Source organism: Ictalurus furcatus, chromosome 1 (assembly GCF_023375685.1).
Source record: "Ictalurus furcatus strain D&B chromosome 1, Billie_1.0, whole genome shotgun sequence".
In the NCBI taxonomy this organism is placed as follows: Eukaryota; Metazoa; Chordata; class Actinopteri; order Siluriformes; family Ictaluridae; genus Ictalurus; species Ictalurus furcatus.
Genome location: NC_071255.1, coordinates 876,630 through 889,236, shown reverse-complemented (window position 1 = coordinate 889,236; position 12,607 = coordinate 876,630). Strand labels below are relative to the sequence as shown.

General features: G+C 40.9%; 1 protein-coding gene across 2 annotated transcripts in view; it reads right to left on the bottom strand.

Annotated features, from left to right (window-relative positions):
* LOC128619798 (F-actin-uncapping protein LRRC16A-like) overlaps positions 1-5,409 on the bottom strand; it is a 53,855-nt gene extending 48,446 nt beyond the window's left edge. The window contains exons 1-2 of one of the 2 annotated variants that reach the window (XM_053644357.1): positions 4,776-5,409; positions 2,863-2,960 (exon numbers count right to left, since the gene is read on the bottom strand). In XM_053644357.1, coding sequence (XP_053500332.1) covers positions 2,863-2,960; positions 4,776-4,815 — 138 coding nt within the window. In that variant the 5' untranslated portion in view covers positions 4,816-5,409. The remainder of the gene's footprint in view (positions 1-2,862; positions 2,961-4,775) is intronic. The other variant, XM_053644278.1, reaches the window with a different exon arrangement.
* Positions 5,410-12,607: the final 7,198 nt, after the last annotated feature.

Here is a 12,607-nt window from a genome sequence, read left to right as displayed (position 1 = left end):
CACGCATCCGAATTTACTCACAGTTTATGAAGTTTTATATCCTTCCAGAGCTGTAATTTCAGTCTCCTCGGAGTCCCGTACGCACATAAAACCCAAAGAAACAACAAAAACGAACAATCAGACCCCGTGCAAACGCTTCCCATGCTGAAGCATGCACCGGGCTGCGTTTCTCATTTACAGGACACCAGCGTGTCCAGGACGGAGCTCTTACTGAAGCCGGAGGAACGAGTGACACGACGGAAAGCGCGACTACATCTACAGCTAGGAGACCCTGAGTATAGACAAATATATGGTGTATTTATCATCATCAATAAAAACGAATTATTTCTTCAGCCTGGTGTTTCTACTCCTTTCAAGCGCTACGTGTCTTCTTCTATCGGCACATCATCAACAGCCAGAAGAAAAAACTCTTTAACGTAAAAAAAAACAGCAAGTAGTCAGAACCGGATCTAGTACACGTCCTGGGAATATCCCTGGTCAAATGAACACACTCCAGAACTGTGGAGAAGATGCTGTATTTTGCTGATAGTTCATGACGTTCCTGTTGAGCAGGAAGCTGCTGGACCGAGTGAAGGAAGCGATGAGCTCGCGTGGACAGAAGACTGCTCCAGGTTTCACCGCACTTCTGAACGCTCCGGTCTCTCTGAGGCTGGAGATAATCTCTAGACGGAGGATTATTATTATTATTATTATTATTATTTTACACGGTGTAAAATCCAGCACGTCGGACCCAGATAACATCGCGGCTCGATTAAACCCAGACTGGAGGTTTGACTCCCTGCTCAGGGCGCGCATCCTCAGTAACGAGTCACGTGTCTTTTCCTTGTGCATAATTACACACCTCCAGACCGAGAGCCGAGCGTTTATTTGCTCAGAAATTTGAAGGAGGAAGTGCGAGAGTCAGCGTTTTATTTTCATGGCTCAACAGCCACCGTGGAATTCTGGGAAAACTCCAGGGACATTCCGGCATTGTTCTCTCTCTCTCTCTCTCTCTCTCTCTCTCTCTCTCTGACACACACACCATTTCTCAGAAATGCAGGAATACGAGGAATTCCAGTACGTCTGCTTTTCCGTAATAATCCTGAATCTCATTAATAATCCAGAGCAGAGAAACGGCAAGCTTGCTGCTACAAGACGTTAGAAACCCTCCAGATGCAGACAGATGTGTAAAAGCCGACGTGCTCTAAACGTCTTTCAGGGTCCGGCTTCTCAAGTTGACCTTTGCAAAGGTTTGAGATGGACCCCAAGTTGATGAGCGAGTCCGGTCTGTTCATGTCTCCTGGATTCGTCAGGACACGTCTGGCCTCCTTATACACGTCACCTTATTCATTTATTTATTTATTTACGTCTCCAGTCACACTAGCGCGCCTTATACGACACCTTCGAAATCTAAACACAACTTAAACAACGAGTTCATGCGTGAACATCAGAGCGGTTTCCGTGATACCCGCTCGGCTCCGTGCTCAGATCGGATTAGCAGAGCGAGCTAACTGCACTAGCTACACACGTCCATGCTTTACTTTTCCTCCTGGAGTCTCGGTGTGATCTCCTCCTCGATAAACACTGACGCTCATGTGAAAGCCTTTCTTTTTTTTTCCTGAAGGTTTTCCTCATACGCGTTCTCCAATTGATGAAATCCGATTTCTCTGGGACCTCCGATTCCGAATCCGATCACCCTACGACAGATCTTTTACCGAGAGCGTTTGTTTTGTGGTTTAACTTTTGGTTCCGGGAACAGAGGTTCAAATCCAAACGCTGACTCGAGCGCTTCTCAAACCAGATCTCAAGACCTCATGGCTCTTTAGACGATCCGATTTTTGCTTAAAATGCTGACTCATTAACTCAAAATCTCGATTTCGACTATTAACTGAGATCCATCTCGAAATTCTGACGCAGTGTAACGCCGACTCATGTCAATTCTGATCTCTGAAAATCCGAACATAAGACTCAGACATTTGAGAACGTATATAAAAATTCTGAACGCTCAAAATTCTAACGTACTGCCTCAAATGTCCGACTAAATATTATCTCAATTCTGACTCGTTATCTAAACAAATGAAACGAATTCTGACCATGACTATATAACTTCTGACTCTCTTCTCACTTCTGACTTCTCAAAAAAGTAAAAGAAATTGACTTACTATTACTATACAAGTTGTGACATCACAATTCTGACTCATCTCTAAATTCTAATGTACTGCCTCAACATTCTGACGTATTATTACTCTCTCAACTATGACTTCTCAATTCTGACTCATCATCTCAAAAAATGAAGGAAATTGACTTACTGTTACTATATAAACTGCGACCTCAATCCTGACTTATTATCTCTAAATTCTAGTGTACTGCCTCAAACCAAAATTCTGACTCATTATCTCACCTCTGTCTACATTTCTTCTTATTGTATTACTGTACGATTTGAAAATACTGACTTATGATTTAGAGACGTTTGCTCCAGCCCGCGCTGAGAGACGTGCGATCGGGAGTCTGGGGTTGCGGCTGGAGGAGAGCTGCACTACAGCGTGGACTCGGCTGAGCTCCAGCTCTATTAATAGCAAAAAGAGCCTCGAGGTTCCTCCTCTCTCCTCCGACATCACCGCCAGAACCCACCGAACACTCAACACTGAGCACTGAGCACTGCCTGCAGGCTTCACGCTCAGGGTCAGGTGACCCACGTCCAGATTCCTCCTCAGAGACGAGTTGAACGTGCTAGCGCTAAAGCGTTTAGCCTGAGCGTTCTCCATCTCACTCAGAGACAAAGGTGTAAAGCAAAAATCGATCCTGAGAAGGGGTTTAGAATTGAGATCCGTGTGTGTGTGTGTGTGTGTGTGTGTGTGTGTGTGTCGTGGAGCTGATACTCACCAGGACTCTGTTCTCTACTTTATCTCCTTTGACCTCCAGTTTGACTTTCTTCTTAAGGCCCAGCTTGATTTTCCTCCCCACTGCATCCCGAACGCTCTCTGGAACACGGAAAGGAAGATAAAGACCTCGACATCACGCACAGGTTTGATTACAGACACAAGATCTGCAGACGGACGAGTTTTGGGAGTTGGGGATCTGCTTCACGTGCAGTCCAAGCATCACATCATCGTCCACATCGTTTACGCTAACCGCTACGAGCAACTCTCATTTCCTCACGGCGCTACTCGGTTACAGCGTTACATAACATCCCAAACAGACTTCTAAACACAGGAGGATGGACGCGGGAAGGGATGAGGAAGACGACGAGGACAGGAAACGAGGAAGAATCAGGATGAGAGTGATAATGGATCAAGACGATGGGGGAAATGATGACAGATGAGGGAAAGGTTCTCGTCTTTGGTTTCAGTATGATTGAGATGGTCTCAGAAGAAGAACAGGTGTTCTCCATCCATCCATCCATCCATCCATCACATTCCCTCTACATTCTGCTGCTCAGATCGATTCTCCACACCTTCACCGAGACGCGAGAACTGGGTCACGTCTGCGGTCACGGTGCAGAGCTGATTTCAGAACCTCATTAACGCAGAATTGGTTTAAAGAAGCTGCAGCCTCGAGCGTGTGTGTTCACGCACGCGTGTGTGTGTGTGTGTGTGTGTGTGTGTGCGGACAGATAGTCTGAGCTAAACATATTAGCTAGTCTCACAACACATTATAATGACACAGATCAACATGCCACAGGTACACTGGAATAAAAAGGGGCGGGGCTTAAATTGAACTAAATTTGAATATTAATCACATGACATAACTGCTAGCCTTTTCTCCACTTCTTTTGCCAGACACAAACGTGATCATCTTTCTGATTGGCTGAGAGTAGTTCACTTAATCTCCACCCACTTTGACCCAAGGATGTTGGTCAGTCAACAAAATCACGCACACACACACACACACACACACACACACACACACACACACACAACACTCTCTGTATAAAGGGAGAACAATGATGCTCTGTCCTCATCAGCTCATGTTTATCCACTGAAACAATTCATCCACTTTCTCTTCCTCCACACACACATACACACACACACATGCGCGCACACACACCTCTCCTGAAAACATCCTCAACTGCTTCAGAACACACTTCACATTTATAGTCAGTATTTATCAGAAAGAAAAAGAGAATCGTTAAAGATACCGAAAAACCCCAGAAGTACAAGATAATGAGGAGGAGGAGGGAAAAGCTGTCCAAGGAGGAGGAGGAGGAGGAGAAGGTAGAGGATGGAGTGAGGAGGAGGAGAAGGAGAAGGTAGAGGATGGAGTGAGGAGGAGGAGAAGAAGGTAGAGGATGGAGTGAGGAGGAGGAGGAGAAGGTAGAGGATGGAGTGAGGAGGAGGAGGAGAAGGTAGAGGATGGAGTGAGGAGGAGGAGGAGGAGAAGGTAGAGGATGGAGTGAGGAGGAGGAGAAGGTAGAGGATGGAGTGAGGAGGAGGATGTATGCTGAAGGTAGGTGCAAAGAAGCAGAAGAAAAAATGATCAGAAATAAGATGAGAAGCTGCTGATAAACAACAACAACAACAACAACAACAACAGCAGCAGCAACAACACCACCACCACCACCACCACATAATAAAACCACTAAGCAGTTTCTATATTAGTAAGAGACCATATTCACATTATGATCATTATTATCATGAAATTATCACTTTTATTTATCCTCTAAATATTATCCTGTACAATAAGCAGTTTATACACACACACACACACACACACACACACACACACACACAATATCTAATGTAATAAATGTATGTGTGTGTGTGTGTGTGTGTGTGTGTAAGAGAAGTTGTCCTCACCCAGCAGCTCTCTCGGAACATTGCTCGTCTCCTCACTCATATTCACTCCCAGATTAAATCCACACACTCACTCACTCTCTCTCACACACACACACACACACACACACACACACACACACACACACACACACACACATACACTCTACACACACTCACTCAATCACTCACACACTCAAACACTCACTCTACACACACACACACTAGACAAGTCCAGAGGAGTGAGAGGGTCATTAACACTGCTGCTGCTGCTGCTGCTGGAATAAAGCCTTAATCAGAGAGGGAAGCGGGGCGGGGGCGCGCACACACAGGCACGGCTCCGCGCGCCGCGGTTACGCGCTCCTTTCCTCCCGGCCACGCGCTCTCGGCTCGGTTCGGGAAGATAACTTCGGTATCGATATCATCATCATCATTATGCTTCTTATTATTATTCCTTTCTCCCGAGCTGCTGAATCTCCGCCACTGAAGGCTTCGGAGAGAGAAGGAGCCACCGGAAGCGCTTTAAACGCCCCGAGCCCAAACTCCGCCCCCTACTTCCGCTTTATTTACATATCAGCCTGAAGAATGAGGAAAACTGTCACAACAGCGACATCTGCTGAAGAAACGGACACACACACGCACACATGCACACACACACACACGCACACACACACACGCGCGCATATACACACACACGCGCATACACACACACACGCACATACACACACACACACACGCACACACACACACACACGCACATACACACACACACACACACACGCACACATGCACACACACACACACACACGCACGCACACACACACACACACACACACACGCGCATACACACACGCGCACACGCGCATACGCGCACCCGCGCACACAGAGGCACGCACACACGCAGACACGCACACACACACACACGAATCATGCTTTTATGCATTCCTTTTTTTAATTAAACTTGTATTCATTTAAATTTTTTTGTTTATAATTATTTTTATCTTTATTATTTATTCATATTTCCCAATTTCATACTGACCAACCTCAAACTAGCACATATTTCCACAGGATAATAAATCAGTGCCGTGCTGTTTACTGCTAAAAACACAACATACTAACAATCACACAGTCTCACTCACTTAATAATAACAAATAATAAAGGAAATCAGAGTAGAGTGGAGTAGAACAGAATAGATCAGATTAGAGTAGAAAAGAATAGATTAGAAATAGAGTAGAGTAGAACAGTGTAGAGCTGAATAGAGTTAAATAGAGTTTAGTAGAACAGTGTAGAGTAGAATAGAATAAAGTAGAGTAGAATAGAGTTAAATAGAGTTTAGTAGAACAGTGTAGAGTAGAATAGAGTTAAATAGAGTTTAGTAGAACAGTGTAGAGTAGAATAGAACAGTGTAGAGTAGAATAGAGTTAAATAGAGTTTAGTAGAACAGTGTAGAGTAGAATAGAGTTAAATAGAGTTTAGTAGAACAGTGTAGAGTAGAATAGAGTTAAATAGAGTTTAGTAGAACAGTAGAGTAGAATAGAGTTAAATAGAGTTTAGTAGAACAGTGTAGAGTAGAATAGAGTTAAATAGAGTTTAGTAGAACAGTGTAGAGTAGAATAGAGTTAAATAGAGTTTAGTAGAAGAGTGTAGAGCTGAATGGAATAAAGTAGAGTTGAATAGAGTTAAATAGAGTTTAGTAGAAGAGTGTAGAGTAGAATAGAGTTAAATAGAGTTTAGTAGAACAGTGTAGAGTAGAATAGAGTTAAATAGAGTTTAGTAGAACAATGTAGAGTAGAATAGAATAAAGGAGAGTAGAATAGAGTTAAATAGAGTTTAGTAGAACAGTGTAGAGTTGAATAGAGTTAGAGTTTAGTAGAACAGTGTAGAGTAGAATAGAGTTAAATAGACTTTAGTAGAACAGTGTAGAGTAGAATAGAATAAAGTAGAGTAGAATAGAGTTAAATAGAGTTTAGTAGAACAGTGTAGAGTAGAATAGAGTTAAATAGAGTTTAGTAGAACAGTGTAGAGTAGAATAGAATAAAGTAGAGTAGAATAGAGTTAAATAGAGTTTAGTAGAACAGTGTAGAGTAGAATAGAGTTAAATAGAGTTTAGTAGAACAGTGTAGAGTTGAATAGAGTTAAATAGAGTTTAGTAGAACAGTGTAGAGTAGAATAGAGTTAAATAGAGTTTAGTAGAACAGTGTAGAGTTGAATAGTTAAATAGAGTTTAGTAGAACAGTGTAGAGTAGAATAGAGTTAAATAGAGTTTAGTAGAACAGTGTAGAGTAGAATAGAGTTAAATAGAGTTTAGTAGAAGAGTGTAGAGTAGAATAGAGTTAAATAGAGTTTAGTAGAAGAGTGTAGAGTAGAATAGAGTTAAATAGAGTTTAGTAGAACAGTGTAGAGTAGAATAGAGTTAAATAGAGTTTAGTAGAACAGTGTAGAGTTGAATAGAGTTAAATAGAGTTTAGTAGAACAGTGTAGAGTAGAATAGAACAGTGTAGAGTAGAATAGAGTTAAATAGAGTTTAGTAGAACAGTGTAGAGTTGAATAGAGTTAAATAGAGTTTAGTAGAACAGTGTAGAGTAGAATAGAGTTAAATAGAGTTTAGTAGAACAGTAGAGTAGAATAGAGTTAAATAGAGTTTAGTAGAACAGTGTAGAGTAGAATAGAGTTAAATAGAGTTTAGTAGAAGAGTGTAGAGTAGAATAGAGTTAAATAGAGTTTAGTAGAACAGTGTAGAGTAGAATAGAGTTAAATAGAGTTTAGTAGAACAGTGTAGAGTAGAATAGAGTTAAATAGAGTTTAGTAGAACAGTGTAGAGCTGAATGGAATAAAGTAGAGTTGAATAGAGTTAAATAGAGTTTAGTAGAAGAGTGTAGAGTAGAATAGAGTTAAATAGAGTTTAGTAGAAGAGTGTAGAGTAGAATAGAGTTAAATAGAGTTTAGTAGAACAGTGTAGAGTAGAATAGAGTTAAATAGAGTTTAGTAGAACAGTGTAGAGTTGAATAGAGTTAGAGTTTAGTAGAACAGTGTAGAGTAGAATAGAGTTAAATAGACTTTAGTAGAACAGTGTAGAGTAGAATAGAATAAAGTAGAGTAGAATAGAGTTAAATAGAGTTTAGTAGAACAGTGTAGAGTAGAATAGAGTTAAATAGAGTTTAGTAGAACAGTGTAGAGTAGAATAGAATAAAGTAGAGTAGAATAGAGTTAAATAGAGTTTAGTAGAACAGTGTAGAGTAGAATAGAGTTAAATAGACTTTAGTAGAACAGTGTAGAGTTGAATAGAGTTAAATAGAGTTTAGTAGAACAGTGTAGAGTAGAATAGAGTTAAATAGAGTTTAGTAGAACAGTGTAGAGTAGAATAGAGTTAGAGTTTAGTAGAACAGTGTAGACTAGAATAGAGTTAAATAGAGTTTAGTAGAACAGTGTAGAGTTGAATAGAGTTAAATAGAGTTTAGTAGAACAGTGTAGAGTTGAATAGAGTTAAATAGAGTTTAGTAGAACAGTGTAGAGTAGAATAGAGTTAAATAGAGTTTAGTAGAACAGTGTAGAGTAGAATAGAGTTAAATAGAGTTTAGTAGAACAGTGTAGAGTAGAATAGAACAGTGTAGAGTAGAATAGAGTTAAATAGAGTTTAGTAGAACAGTGTAGAGTAGAATAGAGTTAAATAGAGTTTAGTAGAAGAGTGTAGAGTAGAATAGAGTTAAATAGAGTTTAGTAGAAGAGTGTAGAGTAGAATAGAGTTAAATAGAGTTTAGTAGAAGAGTGTAGAGTAGAATAGAGTTAAATAGAGTTTAGTAGAACAGTGTAGAGTTGAATAGAGTTAAATAGAGTTTAGTAGAACAGTGTAGAGTAGAATAGAACAGTGTAGAGTAGAATAGAGTTAAATAGAGTTTAGTAGAACAGTGTAGAGTTGAATAGAGTTAAATAGAGTTTAGTAGAACAGTGTAGAGTTGAATAGAGTTAAATAGAGTTTAGTAGAACAGTGTAGAGTAGAATAGAACAGTGTAGAGTAGAATAGAGTTAAATAGAGTTTAGTAGAACAGTGTAGAGTTGAATAGAGTTAAATAGAGTTTAGTAGAACAGTGTAGAGTTGAATAGAGTAGCTGAAGTTGATGAAGCTTGGTGATGAATAGAAATGATAACACTGAAGATGAGTGAATGAAGAATAGAATTGAGCGCCGCTGTATGAATCTCCTCTGTATCGTATTTATGCAGATTAATGTTGATAATTCTATATACAATTCAGTTTATATCTACACATATGTGTGTTACAAAGTCTCTGATATAAAACACTCCCTAAACTTTGATACAATTTTGGACACCAAAGATTCACATAAAATTATACATATAATGTATAATAATACAGAGTTATGCTGTAATTCTTTACAATCAGAAGCTTCGTGAATGAAAACTGTGGAAAGAGTTTTTAAAAAATCATAAATATGATTAATATCTGGCTTTCCAAGGGTTAAAAAATCAGAAAAAAAGAGACAAAAACATGCAAATTAAAAGTGTGGAGCATTTAAATGTTACAATTAAATATATCATTAAATTCATAGCTAATTAAAGAAAATACAGTTAAAAAAAATTTAAAAAATAAACAGGAACCTCCAATATTCAATAACTTCTCAAATAAATAAATAAAAACGAACCCAGCGAGTTTAATTGAGTTTAACAGGTTGTTAAATGACACAATAGCGCTTTAACCACTAGAGGGCAGCACACACTCACATTTAACAACCTGTGACACAACAAGAGTGTATCAGGTGCTTAAAAGAATTTTATGCTAAAAGGAATTTATTCTCACACATAAGCAGTGTATTTAGTTAGTGATCATTTGTGAAAATGTTCAGTTTGTTTACGGTTTGTTTTTTTTATTGTCAGGAGTTGATAAAGGAAACAGGAGTGATGAGTTTATCTCACATTCTTCTAATTCCACTCGGAGCTTCCAGTCTCAGAAAATACGGAGCAGGAAGCTGAGAAACCGCAATAATCCTCTGAAGCCTCAGGAGACCCTGGAGTTTATTCTGTAGGTTTGTAGCAAGTACAGGTTGTTAGATTAGTGTGTAGTGTGTGCAGACTGGACTGGACTGGGCTGGACTTGGCTGTACCGCGCTGGGCTGGGCTCAGCTGGAGTGGACTGGACTTGGCTGGACTGGGCTGTACTAGTCTGGGCTAGACTGGACTGGGCTGGACTTGGCTGTACTAGGCTGGGCTGCACTGCACTGGACTAGACTGCACTGGACTTTGCTGTACCGGGCTGGGCTAAGCTGGGCTGCAGTGAACTGGGCTGGACTGGGCTGTACTGTCTCTGTGAATTCTCTGATGGTTCTGATTCATCCAGAACATTAGAGAAATGGATTTAATAAATAGAAAGCTGTGAGATGCCAAAGCAAAGCTTCAGGGAAGTTATTTGACCAGCGCGAGAGCAGGTCAACACCCCACAGCCGTCTGAACTCATTTCATATTTCATACGTTGTGTAAGAGCAGTGTCGGCCGTCACAAAGCAAAGCATTCACATTAGTATGATGGAGTAGCTCCGAATCCCGAGTGCCGAAAACACGCGTGTTTGTCCTCGCTCATGTCATTTCCTCTGGTGATTTGGTGTGTGTCAGCGAGGTGTATTGGTAGGAGCTACGCCAGCGTGTGGCCAGTCGGAATGTTTAACTTCCCTGGCTTTCGTCTTTAATGAATTTCTAGGATGGAAGATCTGACGGAGATGATATTTCTAAAAAATGTGCAAGGTCTCAAGGTCAGGACTGTGCTTTAAAAAAAAAACCAAAAAAACACCTGATAATTTCCAAAACATTTCCCGTACGACTGCTTGGCACGAAGCTGAAGCAGAAGAATGCAATTATAACGAGACAAAAACACTCAAATTCATAATTAATGTTCACACGAGGCCAATGTTCTTTCTAAGAGATTAGAGAAGAAAACATCAGCGTCCTGTTTATCGTCCACGTGGCAGGACGTCCAGTAAAAATTCCAGAAGGATTAAATAAATTATCACTTTCATCTGCTTTAATGCCAAATCTGTGAGAAAAAAAAAAACATACCGTCACCTGTGAAGTGCACAATGATTCGTTTTGATGATTTGAATCATTTGAGTCACTGAATCATTTGGAATATTTTTTCTGTTTTGAAGAGAGAGAGGCTGGAGATAGACGTCGAGGCGTGTGATTGGCTCAGCGCAGGAGCATGGAAACGGAAACTTTACACAAAATATTCACTAAATACTCAGCATTCAGTACGAAACGAAACATGAGTTTTATTCCTCTTATACCACCGCAACAATTACAATGTTTTATTCATATTCATATTTTTTAAAATTCATTTATAGTTACATTTAAAGTTACAGCTTTACCTCTGACTCTTACAAAGCGCTGACACCGGAGACTCCTTCCATACACGTTAAATAAATGTCCGCTGTTACCGTGGAAACGACAACGCGTTAGAACGAGCACGTTAATACAAACCTGCACTACTGGCGGTGTTCCTGTTACAGAAAATTAATCAACACCTTCTGACCAAATATTTTTACGTATCAGATTTGGACTCTCCCACGTGTCTCCTGGCGCTGTGAGGACAACGAGGCTCGTGTTCTACGCAGAGAGACGTTTGTGGACAGATAGTGAAAAGAAAAGTCACTTGCAGAAACAGTGTTTGTCTGAGATGTCTGGAACGTTCCAGGAATTGTGAACGAAGGAAAAAAAAAAAAAAGTCTCCCTGTAGCAGAGGGCAGCGAGGTGAATCACGCCGTCTAACAGGGCAGAAGCGTCTCGTCTCGTCTCGTCTCGTCCTCTTGCCGAGGTCTCGTGGCTTTCGGCCTTTCTCGCCAGCTTACTGGGGGAATTCCTCCCACGGAAAAAAAAGAACGACTTTCACTTGTTTCTGCGTTGTTCTTTTTCTGAACGCTGCCTTGGGCCTGACACCAGGGCCACGCTGGAAACACTTTCTATTCCAGAGAGCAATAAAAGAGTTTGGTGGAGACGTTTGGTGGAGTTCCCCCTCCTGTAAACTAACTAACAGACTGGCGTTAGTGGCTTTCCGAGGATGAGCCGAGGAGCTGAATAATGGAACGACGGAGACGGAGGAGGCTGAGAACCTGAAATAACGTCCGTGTAATTTCCCGTAATTGTACGTCTAATGTCCGGTTTAAATAACCGTCTCTTTTTTTGTGGTCGACGTGCTGCTTAAACAGACGGACAATGACAGACCAAGATTGAGTGTCCCCTATTCCTGTCCCCCTTTTTCCGTAACCCGTGGGACTCGTTCTGTTCGGATCGTCCGAAATGCGAGCACGCGAACTAAACCCGACTACAATCCGAACGCCACGTTGCTCTTGTGTTGAGGAGATTAGATACAGATCAAATCCACCTCCTTAGAATTCTTTACACATCGCTAATGAATCGGAAGCATTGTTATTAAACGTGTAATGAATCAAATGTGGCTGAAAAAGGCTAAAAAAAGCATCTCAACACATCAGGTGGATGAGCTACAACAAGAGGACATCGCGTCGGGTTCGTCTCCTGTCAGCCTCGAGAGCAGGAAGGCTACAGTGGACACCAGAACTGCTCGGATGAAGGTTTGAGAAAGACGAGACGACGTTTGTGTGTGAAAATCTCAGCTCAGTGAGACGTGTGTGATCAATTCCACAGGAGAGTAATCATTAGCTTTTATTACTACACAGTGTGTCTTGGCCCGGGATTCAGATCGGAAAACAAAGAGCGAGAGAGAACGTCAAGAACATTGCCAAAATCATTTGTCATTCTGTGTGATTACCCACACTGTCGAAGAAGAAGAAGAAGAAGAAAAAGAAAAAGAGAAGATGAATAACGAGCCGGAGGTACTG